At 38.8% G+C, this 22,066-nt stretch overlaps 1 protein-coding gene across 1 annotated transcript; it reads left to right on the forward strand.

Annotated features, from left to right (window-relative positions):
• Positions 1-3,433: 3,433 nt before the first annotated feature.
• On the forward strand, positions 3,434-5,600 carry LOC117336677 (zinc finger protein 862-like). Its single transcript, XM_033897286.1, has 2 exons — positions 3,434-4,549; positions 4,884-5,600. The coding sequence occupies exons 1-2, from the start codon at positions 3,434-3,436 to the stop codon at positions 5,598-5,600; spliced, it is 1,833 nt and encodes a 610-aa protein (XP_033753177.1).
• Positions 5,601-22,066: the final 16,466 nt, after the last annotated feature.

Below are 22,066 nucleotides of genomic sequence, written 5' to 3' on the forward strand. Positions count from 1 at the left end.
TCCAAAAAACGAAGGAAATGTTAGTTCATTTATACCAACTAATACCAAACCGTTGCCATTTCGAATTCCAAACCGTACACATTTTCGCATTGAAACTGATCCAAACCGTTGCGTCGAGATTGACACCACGATGTAAACAATTAGTCATACTAGGTCGTTTCTGGATCAAATGTAACAATCTATGTATCCAATTTATGGGCATTAACCCAGGGCATCGTTTTTCACTCATGTTCTGTGGAAATTTTGCAAAATTAAACAGGATAAAGGCAAAAGTTTGGAAATGTCGGTAGGAATTCGCATCTCCTTGAAAGTAAATAGCAATATTGTATGTTTTATATGAACAATCTGCATGAAAACACCGTACTTATATAAAGCTTAATACTTCATAAAACCGTGAGTTGAATAAAGGGTTGTGACAACATGCGCATGCTGTTAAAATAGCACTAGTTTGAACCTACCGTTATGCTTCTTCTGTATCGAGGCGTATACCGGAAACGGGTCCAAACATCGTTGCCGTACTAGTGCACTACAGTGAGACAAGAAGGCTAACACATGTAGCGACGGCATGAGACCGTGGAATATCAAGGTAATGAAACTGGAGGTCATGGATTTCACAAATCACAAGGAGACTTCACACAAACATACCGCAGCCTCCCAAAACACACATGTATGTTTCTTGCAACTATACTTTAGTCACCGATGTTTAAAAATGTTTAAAATGTACACAGCATCAGCGTATTCTAACAACTTTCACATCCAAAACAATTATTACTTATTTCGCACACTGCTGTTAGCTTAAAATGAAACGGCTAACAACACACTGATTCTCTGCTCTTGCATGCATTTGCTTAATTAACTTTTTACAAGATATATATATATATATGGCGCAAAGAAGTAGTTCTAACAGTGTGGACATGAAAAATGTCAAATTATATACTTGACCCCAGACTTACATCCTACAAGTACACTAATGCATTAAGAAAGTTTCTTAGCTTTCCAGTGTACTTAGACAGCTAAGAAACTATGTAATTAATTTCATAATTCTTTCTCCACACAAATCTCGCTTTACACCTTTACACCTTTACACCCAGTCGGACCTTGACAACCCCCGACTACACTAACTGACTCTACTGATATCCGCCCGCCATCCCGCCTAGCTACAAAAATAACAAGATGCCCATGGGCCTTAACGGTCACCTGAGATTTGAAATATTTCGGTTAATTGAATTGACTCTTTTTCGCCCCACCCATCAGTCCAAGATGTCACGCAGGGCCAACATGTGTATACCATTAAGCTGTCATTCCATTCCATAATGTTAACAAAGTTAAAATGAATTCCAATAGATATCCAACAAATCAGTCAAATTGTAATTTCCCTATATAAACTATAGTAAAGTTTACCCCCTCCCCAGGGGCAAACGTGAGACCACACGGTCATGAAATTCACAATTTTGGTAAAGCACGACCCTTCCATCTATGAAGAGTGTTTGATTCCACCATATCTGAGAGTAGAGTGGAAGATTTTTGCAGTTTTAGTCAATTTGACCCTTTTTGGCCACGCCCCTCAGGCCCCTGGGGGTTGGGGGCCATATAATTCACATTTTGGATGAACTTTAGCAGTGGAAGCTTCCTCCCAAATTTCATTGAAGTTCGGTTCAGCGGTTTTGGATAAATTGAAAATGTAAATTGTTTACGGACGCACGACGGACAAAAGGCTAGTAGAATACATTGTAGGTCACTTGAGACTTCCCATAATTCTCCCCTTCTGCCCTGCAGGCAGGGCGAACGTATTGTACCTGCTGCCCCCATTGCATGATCGTAGGAGGCGACTAAATTTGGGATCTTATCTTTCTCTTCTTTCTTCACAACTTTCTTGTTCCTAATGTCTCCCTTGACAATGCCTCATGTTTGGTCTTTAGTTGAGCGTTCGCCGCTGTGAGGAAGGCTTTGGGTTCTGTCCCTTAGCCGAGACATACCAGAGTCTTTAAAAATGGTAGTTGCTACTCCTGCTTAGCGCTCAGCATATTTGGAGTGGGACGACTGGTTCGCCCGTTGTCAGTATAATGTGACCGGTTGGGATGTGTTGCTGGGTGTCTTCGGCAGTATGCTTCAGTGAGGTAGCACTATAAATCTGCAAAAGTTCCGGCCTATCACAAGGAGACTTAACACGAACATACCGCAGCCTCCCAAAACACACATACGCACTCACCACACGCATGCATGTCGCACGCACGGGAGGCCGTCCTTAAATGACCGTAGCTGTTAATAGGACGTTTAACAAAATAAACCAAACCAAACCAAACCAAACGGGGTTGTAGGTAGAAACTTCTACCCGAAAGGCCAGAGTCAGTCATGCATGGCAAATAATAATAGCAATTATAACAGATACTTTGGTTTGGTTTATTTTGTTTAACGTCCTATTAACAGCTAAGGTCATTTAAGGACGGCCTCCCGTGCGTGCGACATGCATGCGTGTGGCGAGTGCGTATGTGTGTTTTGGGAGGCTGCGGTATGTTCGTGTAAGTCTCCTTGTGATAGGCCGGAACTTTTGCCGATTTATAGTGCTACCTCACTGAAGCATACTGCCGAAGACTGTCATTAATTATGGGTAGTACAGAACTACATACTTGTGTGTACATTATGTCAGAACATTATTTTAACCAGGTAATGCTCGTAAAACTGTACAGTTGTAAATGTATATTTTTTAACGATACATTTAAATATATATACCTACATAAACTAAATTGATTATGTTTATTTTATAATAACTTGCCTGAAATAAGTACATATATGTAGTTATATTTTCCTTTCATGTAGAGAATGTCTTATTAAATAACACAATTCATTAAAAACTGTAAATTTTCAATATTAATAATCAATAACATAATAGAGATACATTATCTAAACTTCCTTTAAAGTCATGATATATGTACAGAAATAAATATTGAAATAATAAATTTCAATTCCTTAATGAAATGAAATACAATTCAATTACATTTTAATAAAATAACAGGGCTCGAACTTAAAGGTAGCCCGATAGTCTGAGACTAGTAGATTTTCTAGCCGGGCTAGTGGTTTGAAATTCCGGTAGCCCGACTGACTAGTGGAAATCTTGTATAACTTTATTTGCTCAAAATGTCAAATGCCCGACAATATTTCAATAAACAACTCACATACCTTTGTGTATTATTTATTCGTATGTTTGCTGAAAAACGATCCTCCACTTTCCGTTTTCACTCGACTTGTTGCCGTGTGTATACATTAGTAAGCGCCCGAGAGTTCCGAAAGCATTACGATCATAATGAAGTCCGAGGATTCCGATGTTGAGCACATGGTAAGTCTTGGTCATGTTCGCGTTTGTATCGAATGAATTATTAACGGCACATTCAGGTTCGTTTTTGACAGCTCGTTTTAGCGTTCGTAGTTACTGATAATGGACCGCTATATTCAACGTCTCGGAAAACGAAAAGTGGATGATTCTGGTGAAAATGACGATGAAAGCCCTAAACCAGAGACAAAAATAACACTATCAAAGATGAAATATGAAGAAAAACGAGAACGGAAATTCCAAGAAAAGTGGCAAAAGGAATTTCCGTGGGTCGAATTAGACACAACAGGACAGTTGATGACCTGCAAGGTATGCAAGGCATATCCAGGGCTAAGTGATCGCGAGGGTGCTTTTGTCAAGGGTTGTTGTAACATGAGGAAAGACACGTTAACTGCACATGATCAGAATAAAAAACACAAATTGTGCATTGACAGATCAATATCTGACAAACGAGGTGCACCAATACAAGTCGCCTATCACCAAACACACAAGTTAAACCCTTCTGTAAAACAGAGAGTTACTGCATTATTTAACACAGCGTTCTATGTTGCAAAGCATGGTAGACCATATTCTGCCTTTCCAGAATTGTGCAGTTTACAGGCAAAGAATGGTGTTGACATGGGATCCATGTACAGAAATGACAAGGGCTGCAAGACATTTATAGAACACATTGCCAATTCTGAAATTGAAAAAATCAAGAAAGATGTCATGGAAAGTCGTTATTTTTCTGTGTTATCTGATGGTTCTACGGACAGTTCCATTACAGAACAGGAGGCTGTCTACATCCGGTACATTGGACCTGAAGGGAAGCCCCAAACAGAATTTTGTGACATAGTTTCATTGGAAACTGCTGATGCGTCAGGTGTACTTCAAGGTATTGACAGAGCTTTAGAAACAATCGGCATCGATGAAAATGCATTCAAATCAAAGCTTGTGGGATGTAATTTTGATGGTGCAGCAGTCATGATGGGACAAAAAGGGGGAGTTGCCGCAAAAGTGAAAGAAAGAGTACCACATGCTGTGGCTATACATTGTGTGGCTCATAACCTTGAGCTGGCTGTGCTTGACTCTGTTAAAACTGTTCCATATCTTTCAAAGTTTGATACAACTGTCAAGAACATCTTTCTGTTCTATTACTACTCTCCTAAGAAAAGAAGGGAACCGAGAGCTATATCAGACCTGCTGGATGAAGATGCTGCTTATTTTAGTGGAATGAAGCAGGTACATATTTTCAGATATACTATTAAACTATTTATCTATTATTGCCTTGATTTAAACATATCAATATAAAATACTATCTGTCATGTTGATGATATAATACTATTAATAGGCATATTATGATATCACATAGCAAAAATGATTGCTTAAAGCAGACAAAAAACCATGAATATGTGAATGTTACTATTGTAAATTATTAAAAGAGGGTCTGGTCAGATGTTATACTCATTCATACTATCATATAATAATCATTAATTCATCAATTATAAATCTACATTGTATACTATGTATGTGTATACATAGCAATATTGAAATATTTTTTTTTCTGTTTTGACAGGTACGGTGGTTGGCAAGTCGACACAGGGCACTGAAGGCAATAGAAAAACACTACGCAGTGACCGTCATCCACCTGGAAAACACTGCTTCTGGAAAGACTGCTGATGCAGCAAAAGCAAAGGGTATATTGAATGATTTCAAGTCACATAAGTTTGTGAAATTCCTACACTTCATGATTGATGTCACCAATATCTTGTCAATGCTAAGTCAGGGCTATCAGCGAGATGACCTTTTCATCACTGATGTTGTACGCAACAACTTGGAGAAGGCAATGTGGCAATTGAAGGAACAGAACAAAGGAGAAATGGGGAGAAAGTTTGAGGAGCACTTTAACACAGAGTTAAAGACATTCAGCTGTGGGAAGGAAAGCACCCAAACTGTGAAGCTTGATGCATGCCCTGCAAACTCTACTAGCTCTGACAAGCAACAATCATCATTCCTTGAGGCTGTTGTTGAGTACATGGACAAGCGATTCACTGTGTTACAACACCCTCTTTCAGTGACATGGAAGTGTTTGATCACACTATGTGGCCAGGCAGGGATGACTTATTCCAATATGGAAATGATGCTGTTGCCAGCCTTATTAAACATTTTGAACCATGTTTTGATGCCAATGAAAGAACACAGATCCCAACACAATGGAGTGACCTTAAACTGCGTCTTCATCGACAAAGATCAGTATCCCCACTTGATGTGTACAGCAACCTACTCATTCTGAACCCACCCGATCTCCAGGCTGTACTCCTCATTGTTTGTATCATACTTACCCTATCTCCAACAACTGCAAAATGTGAGCGATGTTTCAGTTGCATGAACAGAGTGAAGACCAATTTGAAGACAACAATGACACTAAGATCATGACAACATTGATGCGATGCAGCATGTTGGATGCATCTGTAGACAGTTTTGAGCCGGATGCAGCCATAGCAAACTAGCTCATATCTTCTCAGAGGAAGAGAGGTGTGACTTCCCAGAAGGAAAGTCTGAGTGAAGGAAAGAAATGTCAGACTCCTTCAACCTCAAGTGCCCCAACATCTGAACCCGCCTTGCCTACATTAGACAGTGAACCTGAGAGTGATTCAGACTAAGTATTGCTTAGTGTTATAGACTCTGACAAAACCTGTGCCAAGTAGTGAGTGGATTGGAATAAATCAGCTTTCAATCAAAGAAACAGTAAAATTTAGTACATTAGACGGGGAACCTGAGAGTGATTCAGACTATGGGTCTACCTGTTTGTGGCAGATTTTCCGGATCAGGCGCACGCCGGTTTTGAGTTAAGAAACAAGCGTCCCGGCGACAGGATATAAAAATCCATCATGGCTGACACAGGATTCAGCAGAGAAGACCTCTCCATGTTTATGTACATATTTGAGGAATTGTTTGATAATACTGAGGAAGAAAGATTTAAAAGAGACATAATTTGCTTTCTGGCATATGCTGATGAAAAGTGAGTAATTATTTAAGCTTAGTTATGTGTGTTGTTGCTGCTAGCAGCATTTGAGTCGTCAGAGATATGTACATGTAGTACTATTCTGTCTGTTGCAGTTGTCATGTAGCTTACATATATACATACACTACTGATGTACACACAATGCTTGTTGTAAATTGTTATTCACGCATTATATTATATAATTATTTAGTGTTCTGGAACGTTGAATGTTGTCGCAAATGTTGCTTTTAAAGGTCGTATCCTTGTACTATATTTCAATTAACTATTCTTAGAATCCGGCGTGTACTTTTATCATATACAGTTACACGTACATGTACACGAGTGTTTAGTCTACTTTAACAAACTTTTATGCTACCAACAATATTATGATCAATATAAATAGAATTCTATACTTCTATATTTATAATATGATATATATATATTACCTGTAGCAAACAACTGAATAACAGTTACTAATATGCAATTTCTTCACAGGACTCGTCGAATAAGAAGAAAGACCCAGGGATTTTTTGAAACAACTGTTCCTGAATTTTTCCCGGATACATTTCAGAGGTTCTTTCGTATGACAAGAGGAACAGTTGAACTGTTGTGCCAATCTCTTGCAAGATGCCGGGAACTAAGAAAAAGAGGTTACAGAGGGGGTAGAGATGAGGTGCCTGTTCAGAAAAAAGTGCTAATGACCTTGCGATATCTACCTTCTCAAGTAAACTTAATGGAAATAAGTGATAGATTCGGTGTTACAGAGTACAGTTTTTTTTAAAACATCACGACCAAGTGATTGATGCAATCAACAATAACTTAATGCACACATTTATCAGGTGGCCAAGTAACGAGGAAATGGACAACATAGCCATGAAATTTAATGACATGGGTACTTATGAATTTTCAGGCATTATAGGAGCAGTAGACGGAACACATATCAGGATCGAACCACCCTCGGAAAACCCACAAGCCTACTTCAATCGCAAAAAATTCCATTCCCTAATCTTGCAGGGTGTATGTACAAGTGATATGAAATTAATTCATGTAAACATAGGGTGGCCTGGGAGAGTCCACGATGCAAAGGTCTTAAGAAATTCTGATCTTTGGAATACAGGTTTTGAAAAATGTCGGTATGGTCGTTTCCATATTCTAGGTGATGGTGCCTACCCAATCAAAGTATGGTTACTAACTCCCTATAGAGATACAGGACATCTCACAAGAAATCAAACCAAGTTCAACAAGAGTCTTTCGTCAAAGCGTCAAGTCATAGAAAGAGCGTTTGGCTTGCTTAAAGGCCGCTTTAGACGTCTAAAATGTATTAACAAGAGATCAATTGTAAACATGTGCACAGTTATTCAGTCAACATGTATTCTTCACAATATGTGCATTTGTAACGGAGAAGATCTGGCAGAATTTCTTGAAACAGACGTCAATGATGATGATGATGATGATGATGTCCATGTTGTCCAGTTTGGTGAGAATGATGCAGAAGGAACCCTTAAAAGGATCAACATGACAAACAGACTGTAGTTCATGTTTTCGAAAAAAAAATGGAAATGTTTCTTTTGATTGAACATAGAAAACAAAGATGAATGTAAAACATGAACAATTTAATGAACACAAAAGAATAGCAAATCACAACTTGTATTTGCCAACACAATATTCAATGACGATATTAAAATTAAAAATTAAAAAAAGACATCATCATTTCAAGTTTTTAGTCATTACAGTTGAAAATTCTATATTCTAGTGAAATAAATGGTCAGCAATGTATAACATTTGTAGTTATAATCTTACAAAAATTGGGATAATCATACTTTAGTATCAAGTACTACATCAAAATTTCAAAATGCAAATCAACATACCACCAGGTAATATTTCTATCTGTCATTTTTCATGTGATTCTGGACATTTGATGTCCAACATGACGATCAAAACATTATTATCCATCTAAATAACTTTGCACGTTCTCTAGAAACTAGAGTGCACTTATTAGTGTGTTGGGAAGAGTAATACAATCTCACCGATCACACAATATCGCAGCTACTTTACCATTACAAAAATATCACAGCTACTTTGCCATTACAAAAGTAAAAAAAATAAGGAAAAATATTGCAGCTTCTTTGTCCATACAAAATAATACGTACAGAGAATACATCAATAAGTTTCTCTGAATCATTTTTTCCCTACAATGTCCAGGAATTGCTTGAACACAGTAAGCTTTTCTTTATGCCGCTGTTCTGCATCATCATTTGATTGTTTCAGTAAATCCATCAGTTCGGACTTCTGTTCTGCCTGCTTCTGACCTTCAATGTAAAATAAAAACATATTCAAATTTCATATAGCAGCATTCAATACGGGGATTTTGAGATACCGAATTGATGTGGCAGATGTATGATTTGCTGTTGATTAGTCCCACCTTATTTTATGACGCCATATTTTGACACAATTTTTGTGACGTCACCATCACCGGAAGGTGGTACTAATCCACAGTAAATCATACTTTACCAATGTCATTTTGGTATCTCAAAACCCACGTGCTGAACAACCTCAATCTGACATGTTGCTTTAAAAGTATCATCAAAATAGTAATTGTTTTCATAGATGAAAAATATTTACCATTTCAACAACCATCTTTACAGCCTGGATGGAACTTTATTTCCTTCAATGTTCCATGTTGCATAGCGATGTACCTAGGCTTTGTCTTTGGAAAAACTATCAGATATGAAATCTTGTTGAAGGTCCATGGATTTTTAAGGAGCATCCCCTTTTCTCGCTCTGCGACCAATTTCAACAGGCCTTGTGTGCAAGATTTTGATCCCAGGCAATGGTGAACCCCCCCTTGCCACTCATAAACACTTGTCCTTTTAGGCAGAGGATTTTGGCATGTATCTACAAATGCAATTATATTAATAACTTTACTTATTCCTAGAATAGTTCAAAAACTCTACAATTGGTAATTTAGCTAAACTTTATAGATCATACACACCTGTTCTGGGTCTCGTGTGTGTCTTCTTAACATCTTCACTAGTACCTATAGAATGAAGACTCATCAATACTTATGGAAAATATTTTATTTGATGTTTTAAATGAGTACCATACTTTTTGAGGAACATTGACAATTATAAGAGGAAATACATCAAACCCCTTCATAACTGTTGCAAAATAATTAAAAATCAATCAATCATGAAAATCATGAAAAACAAGGGATTTAGTTATACATTACATTTGTACACTTCATTCTAACAACTAGTCGAAAAATAATTGCACAAATTAGTATAACAACAGTTTAACTATAATTGTTTAAGATTAATAATTCATAAAAATTACAAGATTCAATTATGCATGATGGATTAACATCTGGCATGTTTTGGAAAACTTCATCCAACTTGTCCTCCATACTGTCTGTTGGTGGACTCTCCCCAGACTTTCCTCGTTTTCTCTGTATCCTAGCATGTCTTTCCTTAAGTGTTTTTACTTTTAACCTGCATCTTTCAGCAGAGAAAAAGAATCCCTCATCTTCTAGTGATTTGCTTATATGTTTCCACTTAGATTTCATTGGTTGTTTGCTGTTACTTAGCTTTTGAAACGTTTCTAAGAGTAAACTTTCACTCTCATTACTCCAGCTGCATGTGGCCGTGCTGTCACTCGAAGAGTGAGGAGGAGAAGGAGAAGACCTTGTAGCAGACATTGATGAGTCTTCTTCAATGTCAGGCAACTCATCTGCCAGCCCTACAAATATTTATCATAATCTTGTGATGTCCGTTCCCTCAAATTTGATATATACTATCTATCGTAAACCTAGATAGTACAATTAAGAAATTTCAATATTAATCTTTTACATATGCATTTTAATATTACTATAATATTATATACTGTAGTAGGATGATTATTATACACAATACGAACCTTCTGACTGTTCGGTGCTAGTATGATCTTCGTCTGTATCATTTGCCAACTGTTCCCTTGCCAACTTCATGACTAGTTCAATAACAGATGGATCTAAAAATGGAAAAGGAAGTGAGATTCCATACAAAATAATGGAAAGTCATTTTTAAGAGAACATGTGAAAAAGAACATTTTTTTTATCATTATGCATTATTACGGACACCTAAATACTTCATGATTTCAATATCATATATAACGTGTAACATATTGAATATAATATGTGTATTAGAAATGGTGTTCAAAATCTATTTGGTTTCACTTAAAAAGTTTGGCCTAGTTTTTACCTTTCCTTCTCAAACAGTTTATCGTGTCAGCGTCGACACGTATAGTCACATCCTTCCCATCAATATTAACCTTTACGTTCATTAAATCTGGTGTAGTGCTGAAACAAGCAAAACCATGTGCCATGAGCCCATTTCACACGAAAAAAACATCGCATTTGGCGATTTGCTAGTGCCTGACTGCACAGAATATTGTCACTTATTTTTAAAAATATCTGTAACTTGTCATTGCATTTCTAAGGAATATATAGACTAAAAATGTAAAAAATAACATTTCTGCACTCGGTATCAAACGGAAATATTTTAAATTGATGCAAATATCAATTAACCAGTGTTATAAGCACATGTTTACCTTTTAGCCGCCATTTTGAAAGCCGGGTCGCCGCAGACCGGCGTGTACCGAAGATGCGCACGCATAACCGGCTCAGAAACAAGTGGTAAATCCGCATCGCCGATTACGCCGGCGGCTTAGAAACAAGTAGACCCTATGTTATAGACTAGATTTCATTGTGCCAAATGGAGAGAGAAAATAAATCATTTAAACATAATAGTACAAGTACTATTACTCCTAATACTACAAAGTCCAATACTCATTTATGTATGTTATTAATTTAAGTTATGATGTTATTTATATTACAATTTATATCCTGATTATTATTACAAGAGATTAGTTAAGTATAATTTACTGCTGATCAGTTACACATGCGGTACATGTACAATATCATGAAAAACATGATAATAATTGAATATGTCACAATTTCACATAGATATTCATTGTTTTATTTCCAATATTTTCGGGCTAGCAACTTTCAATTTTACTAGCCCGACTGGGCTAGTGAAATTTACATTTGGACTAGTAAAATTTTGAAAGGCTAACCCGACTGACTAGTGGTTTTTAAAATAAAGTTCTAGCCCTGAGTAATAAGCAATAAACTTTCATAGAAACCGGATTATAGCATAAATTGTATAACTGTCTTTTATGGATCTTTATTATATAAATTTAACATGTAGGTACTAGGCAATATTACCATGTATTAACAATAAAACAATAAACTTCTTCTCAAGTTCCACCAGTGCTGTTGGGCTGAAACTTGCCTGAAATGATCCTGATATGATTACGACCAAGTGTTGTTATTTTTCGGGTCGGTCCGAAATCCAAGATGGCCGCTGTGGCCACCATCTTGAAAAACACATTTTAAACTTCTTCTCAAGTTCCACCAGTGCTTTTGAGCTGAAACTTGCCTGAAATGATCTTGATATGATTACGACCAAGTGTTGTTATTTTTCGAGTCGGTCCAAAATCCAAAATGGCCGCCATAGCCGCCATCTTGAAAAACACATTTTAAACTTCTTCTCAAGTTCCACCAGTGCTGTTGGGCTGAAACTTTCCTGAAATGATCCTGAGATGATCCCCACTAAGTGTTGTTATTTTTCGGGCAGATCCGAAATCCAAGATGGCCGCCATAGCGGCCATTTTGAAAACACATTTTAAACTTCTTCTCAAGTTCAACCAGTGCTGTTGGGCTGAAACTTTCCTGAAATGTTCCTGAGATGATCGTGACCAAGTGTTGTTTTTTTTCGGGTCGGTCCGAAATCCAAGATGGTCGCCGTGGCCGCCATCTTGAAAAACACATTTTAAACTTCTTCTCAAGTTCCATTGGTGCCATTGAGCTGGAAATGGGTGAGGATGTCAAGGAAGGCGAGCCAACATCGTGTTGTTATTTTTTCAGCCTCGTAAAAACTTTGACATGGCAGCAATGGCGGCCATTTTGTAACATGATTGCGCAATCATGGTTTTCCTAAACAACATCTATTTCAAACTTCTTCTCAAATTCCACCGGCGGGATTCAGCTCTAACTTACCAGAAATGATCCTGAGATGGTCCTTACCAAGTGTTGTTATTTATTGGGTCGGTAAGAAATCAAAGATGGCCACCATGGCCAACAGTGCCACTATAAACTTGCTACAGAGAATGCATACTACAATAATATAAGGGTTTTAATTTAGAGTCAGATGACCGTTAAGGCCCCTGGGCCTCTTGTTAAAGACCCTGGTATGTCTCGGCTAGGGGAAGAACCCAAAGCCTTCCTCACAGGGGCGAACGCTCAACTAAAGGCCAAAAGCGAGGCATTGTCAAGGGAGACATTAGGAAGAAGAAAGTTGTTCAGAAAGAAGAGAAAAGATAAGATCCCAAATTTAGTCGCCTCTTACGATCATGCAATGGGGGCAGCAGGTACAATTCCTACGCCCTAGGACAGGCGCACGAAGGCGTACAAATGGTTGTGGCAATAGTTCGCATGTGCTTTTGTCTCGCCTAACACCAAACCAAGAGACCAAGTAATATATAAAGCATATTTTGAATATAGAATACAGCATAATGTTTTGGTTTTATATTGTTTAACGTCCTGTCAACAGCTATATTCATATCAGAACGACCTTCCCTATGTGCGAGACGCATGCATGTAGTAAATATGGTCTGGTCTCTACCTCACCGAAGTACACTGCTGAAGACACCCAGCAGGAAACCCACTCTGTGACATTATACTGACAACGGGCGAAGCAGCCTTTCAACTCCTAAAAATTGTAAGCGCTAAGTAGGAGCAGCAATTACCATTTTTTTATAGACTCTGGTATGTCTCAGCCAGGAGACAAAGCGCAAAGCCTTCCTCATAGGTTCATTTTCTGCCATTTAATCCTTAAAATGACCTACATTCTGTGGCATAATAACATATATCATGATTGACTAAACTTAACGTGTTGATTGGAAAAAAAAAACATTCATCTGTGTCACCAGAAAATGCCCAAGTGACGTTAATGCTAAATATTAAGGTATTGTTTTATTTAATATAACAGGTATATTGATTTCTTTGACCTAGTAATTTTAGCTTTGAAAATTCAGTATCATGCAATTAATAATCCGTTCAACGAGTGAACTCTTCAGGCAAAATTAGGCCAGTATGTAATATATTCTTATGCTTGAGAAGATCGCTTGCTCATTTTATAAATATTTTCCAGTCAAACGACACTTCATAATTCGTGTTTACTTGGTGCAATCCCTACCTTCGGGGTAAATGGACTAGTGGAGGTCGTTAGTTTGTGATTTTCACAGCCAGACAGAAGCAGGAGCGATGAAAGAATATGCATGTTCTTTCTCTTTTCATATCGAAAGGGCGACTAATTATGGAGGCCCCACATAAATGATTAGTCATTATTACTTCTGATAGTCATAAGCTCACAGGCTAATGTAAATTTGAACAAGAGGCCCAAAGGGCCTTAACGGTCACCTGAGATTTGAAATATTTCTGTCAACTAAATTGACCCTTTTTGGCCCCGCCCGACAGCCCCTGGGGGTCAACCAGGGCCAACATGTACATACCATCAAACTGTCATCCCATGCTGATAATTTGAACCAAGTGAGAATGAATTCCAATACAAATCCAACAAATAATAGTCAAAAATGTGATTTCCCTATATAATCTATAGTAAAGTTTACCCCCTCCCCAGGGGCAAACGTGAAACCCCAGGGTCATGAAATTCACAATTTTGGTAAAGCACCTGAAGACCCTTCCATCTATGAAGAGTATTTGATTCTACCATATCTTGAGAGTAGAGAAGAAGATTTTTGAAATTTTAGTCAATTTGACCCTTTTTGGCCCCGCCCACCAGCCCCTGGGGGTCAACCAGGGCCAACATGTACATAACATCAAACTGTAATCCCATGCTGATAATTTGAACCAAGTTAGAATGAATTCCAATACAAATCCAACAAATAATAGTCAAAAATGTGATTTCCCTATATAAACTATAGTAAAGTTTACCCCCTACCCAGGGGCAAACGTGAGACCCCAGGGTCATGAAATTCACAATTTTGGTAAAGCACCTGAAGACCCTTCCATCTATGAAGAGTATTTGATTCTAACATATCTGAGAGTAGAGAAGAAGATTTTTGAAATTTCAGTCAATTTGACCCTTTTTGGCCCCGCCCACCAGCCCCTGGGGGTCAACCAGGGCCAACATGTACATACCATCAAACTGTCATCCCATGCTGATAATTTGAACCAAGTTAGAATGAATTCCAATACAAATCCAACAAATAATAGTCAAAAATGTGATTTCCCTATATAAACTACAGTAAAGTTTACCCCTTCCCCAGGGGCAAACCTGAGACCCCAGGGTCATGAAATTCACAATTTTGGTAAAGCACCTTAAGACCCTTCCATCTATGAAGAGTATTTGATTCTACCATATCTGAGAGTAGGGAAGAAGATTTTTGAAATTTTAGTCAATTTGATCCTTTTTGGCCCCACCCACCAGCCCCTGGGGGTCAACTAGGGCCAACATGTACATACCATCAAAGTGTCATCCCATGCTGATAATTTGATACAAGTTAGAATGAATTCATATACAAATCCAACAAAAAATAGTCAAAAATGTGATTTCCCTATATAAACTATAGTAAAGTTTACCCCCTCCCCAGGGGCAAACGTGAGACCCCAGGGTCATGAAATTCACAATGTTGGTAAAGCACCATAAGACCCCTTCATCTATGCAGAGTGTTTGATTCTAACATATCTGAGAGTAGAAAAAGAGTTTTGAAATTTCAGTCAATTTGGCCCTTTTTGGCCCTTTTTGGCCCCGCCCACCAGCCCCTGGGGGTCAACCAGGGCCAACATGTACATAACATCAAACTGTCATCCCATGCTGATAATTTGAACCAAGTTAGAATGAATTCCAATACAAATCCAACAAATAATAGTCAAAAATGTGATTTCCCTATATAATCTATAGTAAAGTTTACCCCCTCCCCAGGGGCAAACGTGAAACCCCAGGGTCATGAAATTCACAATTTTGGTAAAGCACCTGAAGACCCTTCCATCTATGAAGAGTATTTGATTCTACCATATCTTGAGAGTAGAGAAGAAGATTTTTGAAATTTTAGTCAATTTGACCCTTTTTGGCCCCGCCCACCAGCCCCTGGGGGTCAACCAGGGCCAACATGTACATACCATCAAACTGTCATCCCATGCTGATAATTTGAACCAAGTTAGAATGAATTCCAATACAAATCCAACAAATAATAGTCAAAAATGTGATTTCCCTATATAAACTACAGTAAAGTTTACCCCCTCCCCAGGGGCAAACGTGAGACCCCAGGGTCATGAAATTCACAATTTTGGTAAAGCACCTGAAGACCCTTCCATCTATGAAGAGTATTTGATTCTACCATATCTGAGAGTAGAGAAGAAGATTTTTGAAATTTTAGTCAATTTGACCCTTTTTGGCCCCGCCCACCAGCCCCTGGGGGTCAACTAGGGCCAACATGTACATACCATCAAAGAGTCATCCCATGCTGATAATTTGATACAAGTTAGAATGAATTCATATACAAATCCAACAAATAATAGTCAAAAATGTGATTTCCCTATATAAACTATAGTAAAGTTTACCCCCTCCCCAGGGGCAAACGTGAGACCCAAGGGTCATGCAATTCACAATTTTGGTAAAGCACCACAAGACCCTTTCATCTATAAAGAGTTTTTGACTCCACCATATCTGAGAGTAGAGAAGAAGATTTTTGAAGTTTTAGTCAATTTGACCCTTTTTGGCCCCACCCCTCAGGCCCCTGTGGGGTGGGGACCATATAATTCACAATTTTGGTTGACCTTCAGCCATAGAAACTTTCTGCCAAATTTCATTGAATTTTGTTAAGCGGTTTTGGAGAAGAAGTCGAAAATGTAAAAAGTTTACGGACGCACGACGCACACCGCACGACGCACGACGCACGACGGACGACGACGGACAAAAGGCGATTAGAATAGGTCACTTGAGACTTCGTCTCAGGTGACCTAAAAATCAATATATCAGATTACAGTGTATAAATATGCAGTTAGTGTAGTGATACATTTAATTAGAATACTGCTGGGTGTCTTCGGTAGCATGCTTCAGTGAGGTAGCACTATAAATCGGGAAATGGTTTGGTTTATTTTGTTTAGCGTCCTGTCAACAGCTAGGGTCAGTTAAGAACGGCATCCTGTGCTCGCGATGTGCATACGTGTGGCGAGTGAGTATGTGTGCTTTGGAAGGCTATAAATAAAACCAAACGAACTAGCAGTAACAACTTAAATTGTCAAATTATAAGATGGCAGTCTGTTGGCCATATTGTTCTCTGAATGTAATGCAAAACTACGGACTAATGGGAACTTAATATGAAATAGGAGAAAGACCCATTTAGTACTTTAATGAGAAAAATCAATAACAAACTTGAATTGTCAAAATGTACATAACTAGGGACCAAGCAAACTTCAATATGAATTTTAAGAAAGATACCTCAATGTACTTTCTGAGAAATAGCGATACCAAAAATTGTCAACGTCTGTCGGCCATGCTTTTTTTTATTAGTCCCAAAATACAATATACATAATTAGGGACTAATGGAAATTTACAATGTGAAAAAGATTACCTTTAGCACTTTCTAAAAAAAAAATCCAAGATGAAAACATGGCGGTAATTGTTTTTTCTCTCGATCGGTCCCAAAATGTATTATGCAACAACAATTACTTCGTGTCAGCCAATATGACATATTTTGTATTAAAAGAGCAGGAAATATATATGGTTATAACTAATTATCAAATCTACATAAGGGAGTGAAAATTATTAACAATTTTGTAAGGGTACCCCCTTCACTCATCTTGGTGTTATGCAACGAGGTCCACCACGGCTATTTGTTGATATAATGATTAATCTTTTATGCGATCGTGGTTATTTTTATCTACATATGGTAAATGGAAATGGGGGCCGGCGCTATTGTTAAATCTACACGGGCGTTGACCCTACCGTTGCCCCGAGTTATCTTGCAAAGCTAGTTGATTCGAGCCGAGTCCCCTACTGATGAAACCGGAGACAAGTTTTCCGTACTTTTCTCAGCCATGCTTCATGGTATGTTGGTGAAGGATGTATGTTACTTCAAATTGAGTAGCTACGGATTAATTTCGAGTTTCAAGGTTTTTTGGTCAAGGTCACTGTTACTGTTACTATTGTTAGCGAGAGCCGGTAGGGGTATGTATTAATTTAGCAATACGCAGCATGCTTGTTTACCAAGCTTTCCACCAGGTCTAAATATCTGCCTACGTGAGGAAGGCATTGGGTTTTTGTCCCCTGGCCGAGACATACCAAAGTCTTTAAAACTGGCAATTGCTACTTCTGCTTAGCGCTAAGCATTTTGGACGGGGCGACTGGTTTGCCCGCTGTCAGTATTATGTGACCGGGTGTCCTTCTGGCTGTCTTCGGCAGTATGCTTCAGTGAGATAGAACTATAAATCGGCAAAAGTTCCGGAATATCGGAAGGAAACTTAACACGGACATGCCTCCCAAAACACGTATGCGTACTCAGCTGTCATGTCCCACGTACGGGAAGCCGTCCTTAAATGAAGAACAATTGTCTTTACAGCTGCCGATCTGAGGCCGCGATCGCTCATTAGTAAATGAGTTAGTTTTGCTCAATCGTTTTCCGTTTTCTCGTTTATCTTCGGTATCCCTACCTTCTGCTGTTTTTCTTTGAATCTCAAATGCCTTTCCTAGATAAGCTGCGTTCTTTGTTTCTAAAGAGTAGGCGATATTGTTTTCCGTCTTTTCTACAAGTAACGAAAATAATACTGGATGAAAATTACTTGAGGAGTTAACTTCTAAACCTCTCAAACGGGCGTTCAGTCGTACCACGCCCAAAACTGCCCTGCATATTTGGTTTGGTTCGGTTTGCATTGTTTAACGTCCATTCAAGAGCTATCGTCATATAGGGACGGCCTCCTTTGTGTGCGAGGTGCAATTTTATATGCGAGTGATTTATGATTTTGTTAGGGTACCTGCTGCCACCATTTCATAGTGGTGAAAGACTACTTAATCTGGGATATTATCGTTTCATTTCTTTCTTGCCAACTTTCTTATTTCTAATGTCTCCCATGACACTACTCTAAATGTATTCGGCAGTATGTTTCAGTGAGGCAGCACAACGCAGTCGACATCAGTTTCGCACTGTCAGAAGGAGACAAACACGATTATTCCGCAGCCTCCTAAAACATACGTATACACTAAGGGCATGCATGTCGCAAACAGGCAAAGGTGTCCTTTAATAACTGTTGGTGCAAAAGGATGAGAAATCATGTTGAAGCAAAACGGCTTTTTTTAATACCAATGAAAAGTCCTTGGAGTTAAGAAGTTAATATTTTACATTATTTATTGTCGTGCCCTATTTTACATTATTTATGTCGTGCCTTGTTTCCACGGCTTCAAAATATCTGTGGTTGTGTGTGCCTCCTTAGTAAAACGTAATTTAATTGTTAAGTCGTCATGAGTAATGAGAGGTAATTTGATCCGGCTATACGTCCGCAAGGGGGCACTGCATTAAATACTTACCTAATTACTGGTGATCAGATCACGGCTAGGTTCCAAGACCAGCGTTCATAACGCATAATCACCCCCACGTTATTTAAATGGTGTAAAAGTAATCTTACTCCTGCTCAGTTCCACATAAACTAGTATAAGTCATTTGTATTGTTTGATTTCCCTTGTTAGAAAACATGGTACAAGTACATTAATTCAAATTATGTAGCAAGACCTGATGAATTGTAAGCAAATACTACATACAATACTTGAATCACTAATGCAACATCAAACCGGCGTGTTTGGTTCGTATGATCCTGACTTGCGAGGACGTTAACCCACTCGAAACAAAGCATGCGATTTAACAGTGTATGACAACGAATTACTAGAGTAACTGGAAAGTCTGCCTCCTGTTCCAGTAAAATTTCTCGATTGGGTTAACAGTGTATACTTTGGTTTTCTTTCTTTTGTTTAACGTCCTATTAACGGTCATTGAAGGACGGCCTCCCGTGCGTGCGACATGCATGCGTGTGGCGAGTGGGTAGGTGTGTTTTGGGAGGCTGCGGTATGTTCGTGTTAAGTCTCCTTGTGATAGGCCGGAACTTTTGCCGATTTATAGTGCTACCTCACTGAAGCATACTGCCGAAATAGCGATAACAAACTTCAATTGTCAAAATCCAAGATGGCTGCCTGTCGGCCATGTTGTTTTCTGATTGGTCTCAAAATGCAATATACATAACTAGGCACCAAGAGGAACCTACATATGAAATTTGAGAAAGATCCCTTCAGTACTTTCTGAGAAATAGCGATAACAAACTTCAATTGTCAAAATCAAAGATGGCTGCCTGTCGGCCATATTGATTTCCTATTGGTCTCAAAAAGCAATATGCATAACTAGGCACCAAGGGAAACCTATATATTAAATTTGAGAAACATCCCTTTAGTACTTTCTGAGAAATAGCGATAACAAGAATTGTTTACGGACGGAGGGACGGACCACGGACCACGGACCACGGACGCAGGGCGATTTGAATAGCTCACCATCTTAAAATGGAAGTTACTTCTCCTGCTTAGCGCTCAGCATACAAGGAGTGGGACGACTGGTTGGCCCGTTGTCAGTATAATGTGACCGGGTGGGGTGTCCTGCTGGGTGTCTTCGGTAGTATGCTCCAGTGAGGTAGCACTTTAAATCGGCCAAAGTTCCGGCCTATCAAAAGGAGACTTAACACGAATATACCGCAGCCTCCCAAAACACAAACCCACTCACCACACGCATGAATGTCGCACGCAAGGGAGGCCGTCCTGAAATGACCTTAGCTGTTAATAGGACGTTAAACAAAATAAACCAAACCAAACCAAGCCCCTGCAGGTAGGGCGTAAGAATTGTACCTGCTGCTCCCATTGCATGATCGTAAGAGGCGACTAAATTTGGGACTTATCTTTTCTCTTCTTTCTGAACAACTTCCTTTGACAATGCCTCACTTTTGGTCTTCAGTTGAGCGTTCGCCCATGTGAGGAAGGCTTTGAGTTCTGTCCCCTAGCCGGGACATACCAGAGTCTTTACAAATGGTAGTTGCTACTCCTGCTTAGCGTTCAGCATTTTGGGAGTGGGACGACTGGTTTGCCCGTTGTCAATATAATGTGTCCTGCTGGGTGTCTTCGGCAGTATGCTTCAGTGAGGTAGCACTATAAATCGGCAAAAGTTCCGGCCTATCACAAAGAGACTTAACAGGAACATACCGCAGCCTCCCAAAACACATACGCACTAACCACACGCATGCATATCGCAAACACGGGAGGCCGTCCTTAAATGACCATAGCTGTTAAACCAATAAAACCAAACCAAGTGAAGGAGACGTTGATTATGACGCGTTGTAGGCCCTATTCCAGTGATAAAGCACAGGTGCCCGACTCTTTTCATACATTTATACGTACTCTTATATGTTATTATTTTATAAAACGAATCGGGCACATGTGGCTTAAGGTTTGGTTTGGTTTATTTTGTTTAACGTCCTATTAACAGCTACGGTCATTGAAGGACGGCCTCCCGTGCGTATGCGTGTGGTGAGTGCGTATGTGTGTTTTGGGAGGCTGCGGTATGTTTTTGTGAAGTCTCCTTGTGGTAGGCCGGGACTTTTGCCGATTCATAGTGCTACCTCACTGGAGCATACTGCCGAAGACACCCAGCAGCACACCCCACCCGGTCACATTATACTGACAACGGGTGAACCAGTCGTCCCACTCATAATATGCTGAGCGCTAAGCAGGAGTAGCAACTACCATTTTTAAAGACTCTGGTATGTCTCGGCTAGGGGACATAACCCAAAGCCTTTTTCACAGGGGCGAACGCTCAACTAAAGGCCAAAAGTGAGGCGTTGTCAAGGGAGACATTAGGAAGAAGAAAGTTTGTAAGAAAGAAGAGAAAAGATAAGATCCCAAATTCAGTCGCCTCTTACGATCATGCAATGGGGGCAGCAGGTTCAATTCTTACGCCCTACCTGCCCCTACCTGCAGGGCAGGTGGCTTAAGGTAAATCGTGGACATACACTGAGGGTAAAGCGGGGATTACCTCTAAGAAGATTGAGAATCTGAGGGGAAAATAAGAGACCTTGACTAGTAATACCAACATGGATAGTTATAATTATTTCACAAATTTCTAAGCAGTTAGTTTAGTTAAATGAAGTTATTTCTAAATAAACACCCCCCAAGTGGTTAAAGAAGTGGTTAAATAGTTAGGCTACTGCTCATGGTTTGAATAGTAAATATATTCTGCTCACTGTCAAAATTACAACAGAGGGCTTTAATAATCAGCAGGTTATCGAAAGCCTTGTTGCAGATACATTTCGGTGATTCATGACTTCATGTATTATATATACCGAGGTTCCTTGTAATGACAAATTATAGTGAAAATAATTTTTAAATATTATATACAATTAATACAATGTGTTACGTTTTGAATTGTTTAACTACATATATGTTATATGGTGTATGTTATATTATTTCTAATTTAAGGTAAAAAGTACCACAGCCAAGGTTTAGTAAAACGAAGAAGAGTTTTTCATGTAAACGCTAATATGATAATTTTTTTGATGTAAAATAACATATTAATTACCCGGTACATGAAATTTTCCAAAGTTAGTATTGTAT

The sequence above is a fragment of the Pecten maximus genome, chromosome 10, assembly GCF_902652985.1.
Source record: "Pecten maximus chromosome 10, xPecMax1.1, whole genome shotgun sequence".
NCBI lineage: Eukaryota > Metazoa > Mollusca > Bivalvia > Pectinida > Pectinidae > Pecten > Pecten maximus.

Coding starts and splice junctions, on each gene's coding strand:
- LOC117336677 (XM_033897286.1), top strand. CDS start 3,434: ATGGACCGCTATATTCAACGTCTCGGAAAACGAAAAGTGGATGATTCT. Junction 4,550..4,883: donor ATTTTAGTGGAATGAAGCAG/GTACATATTTTC, acceptor CTGTTTTGACAG/GTACGGTGGTTGGCAAGTCG.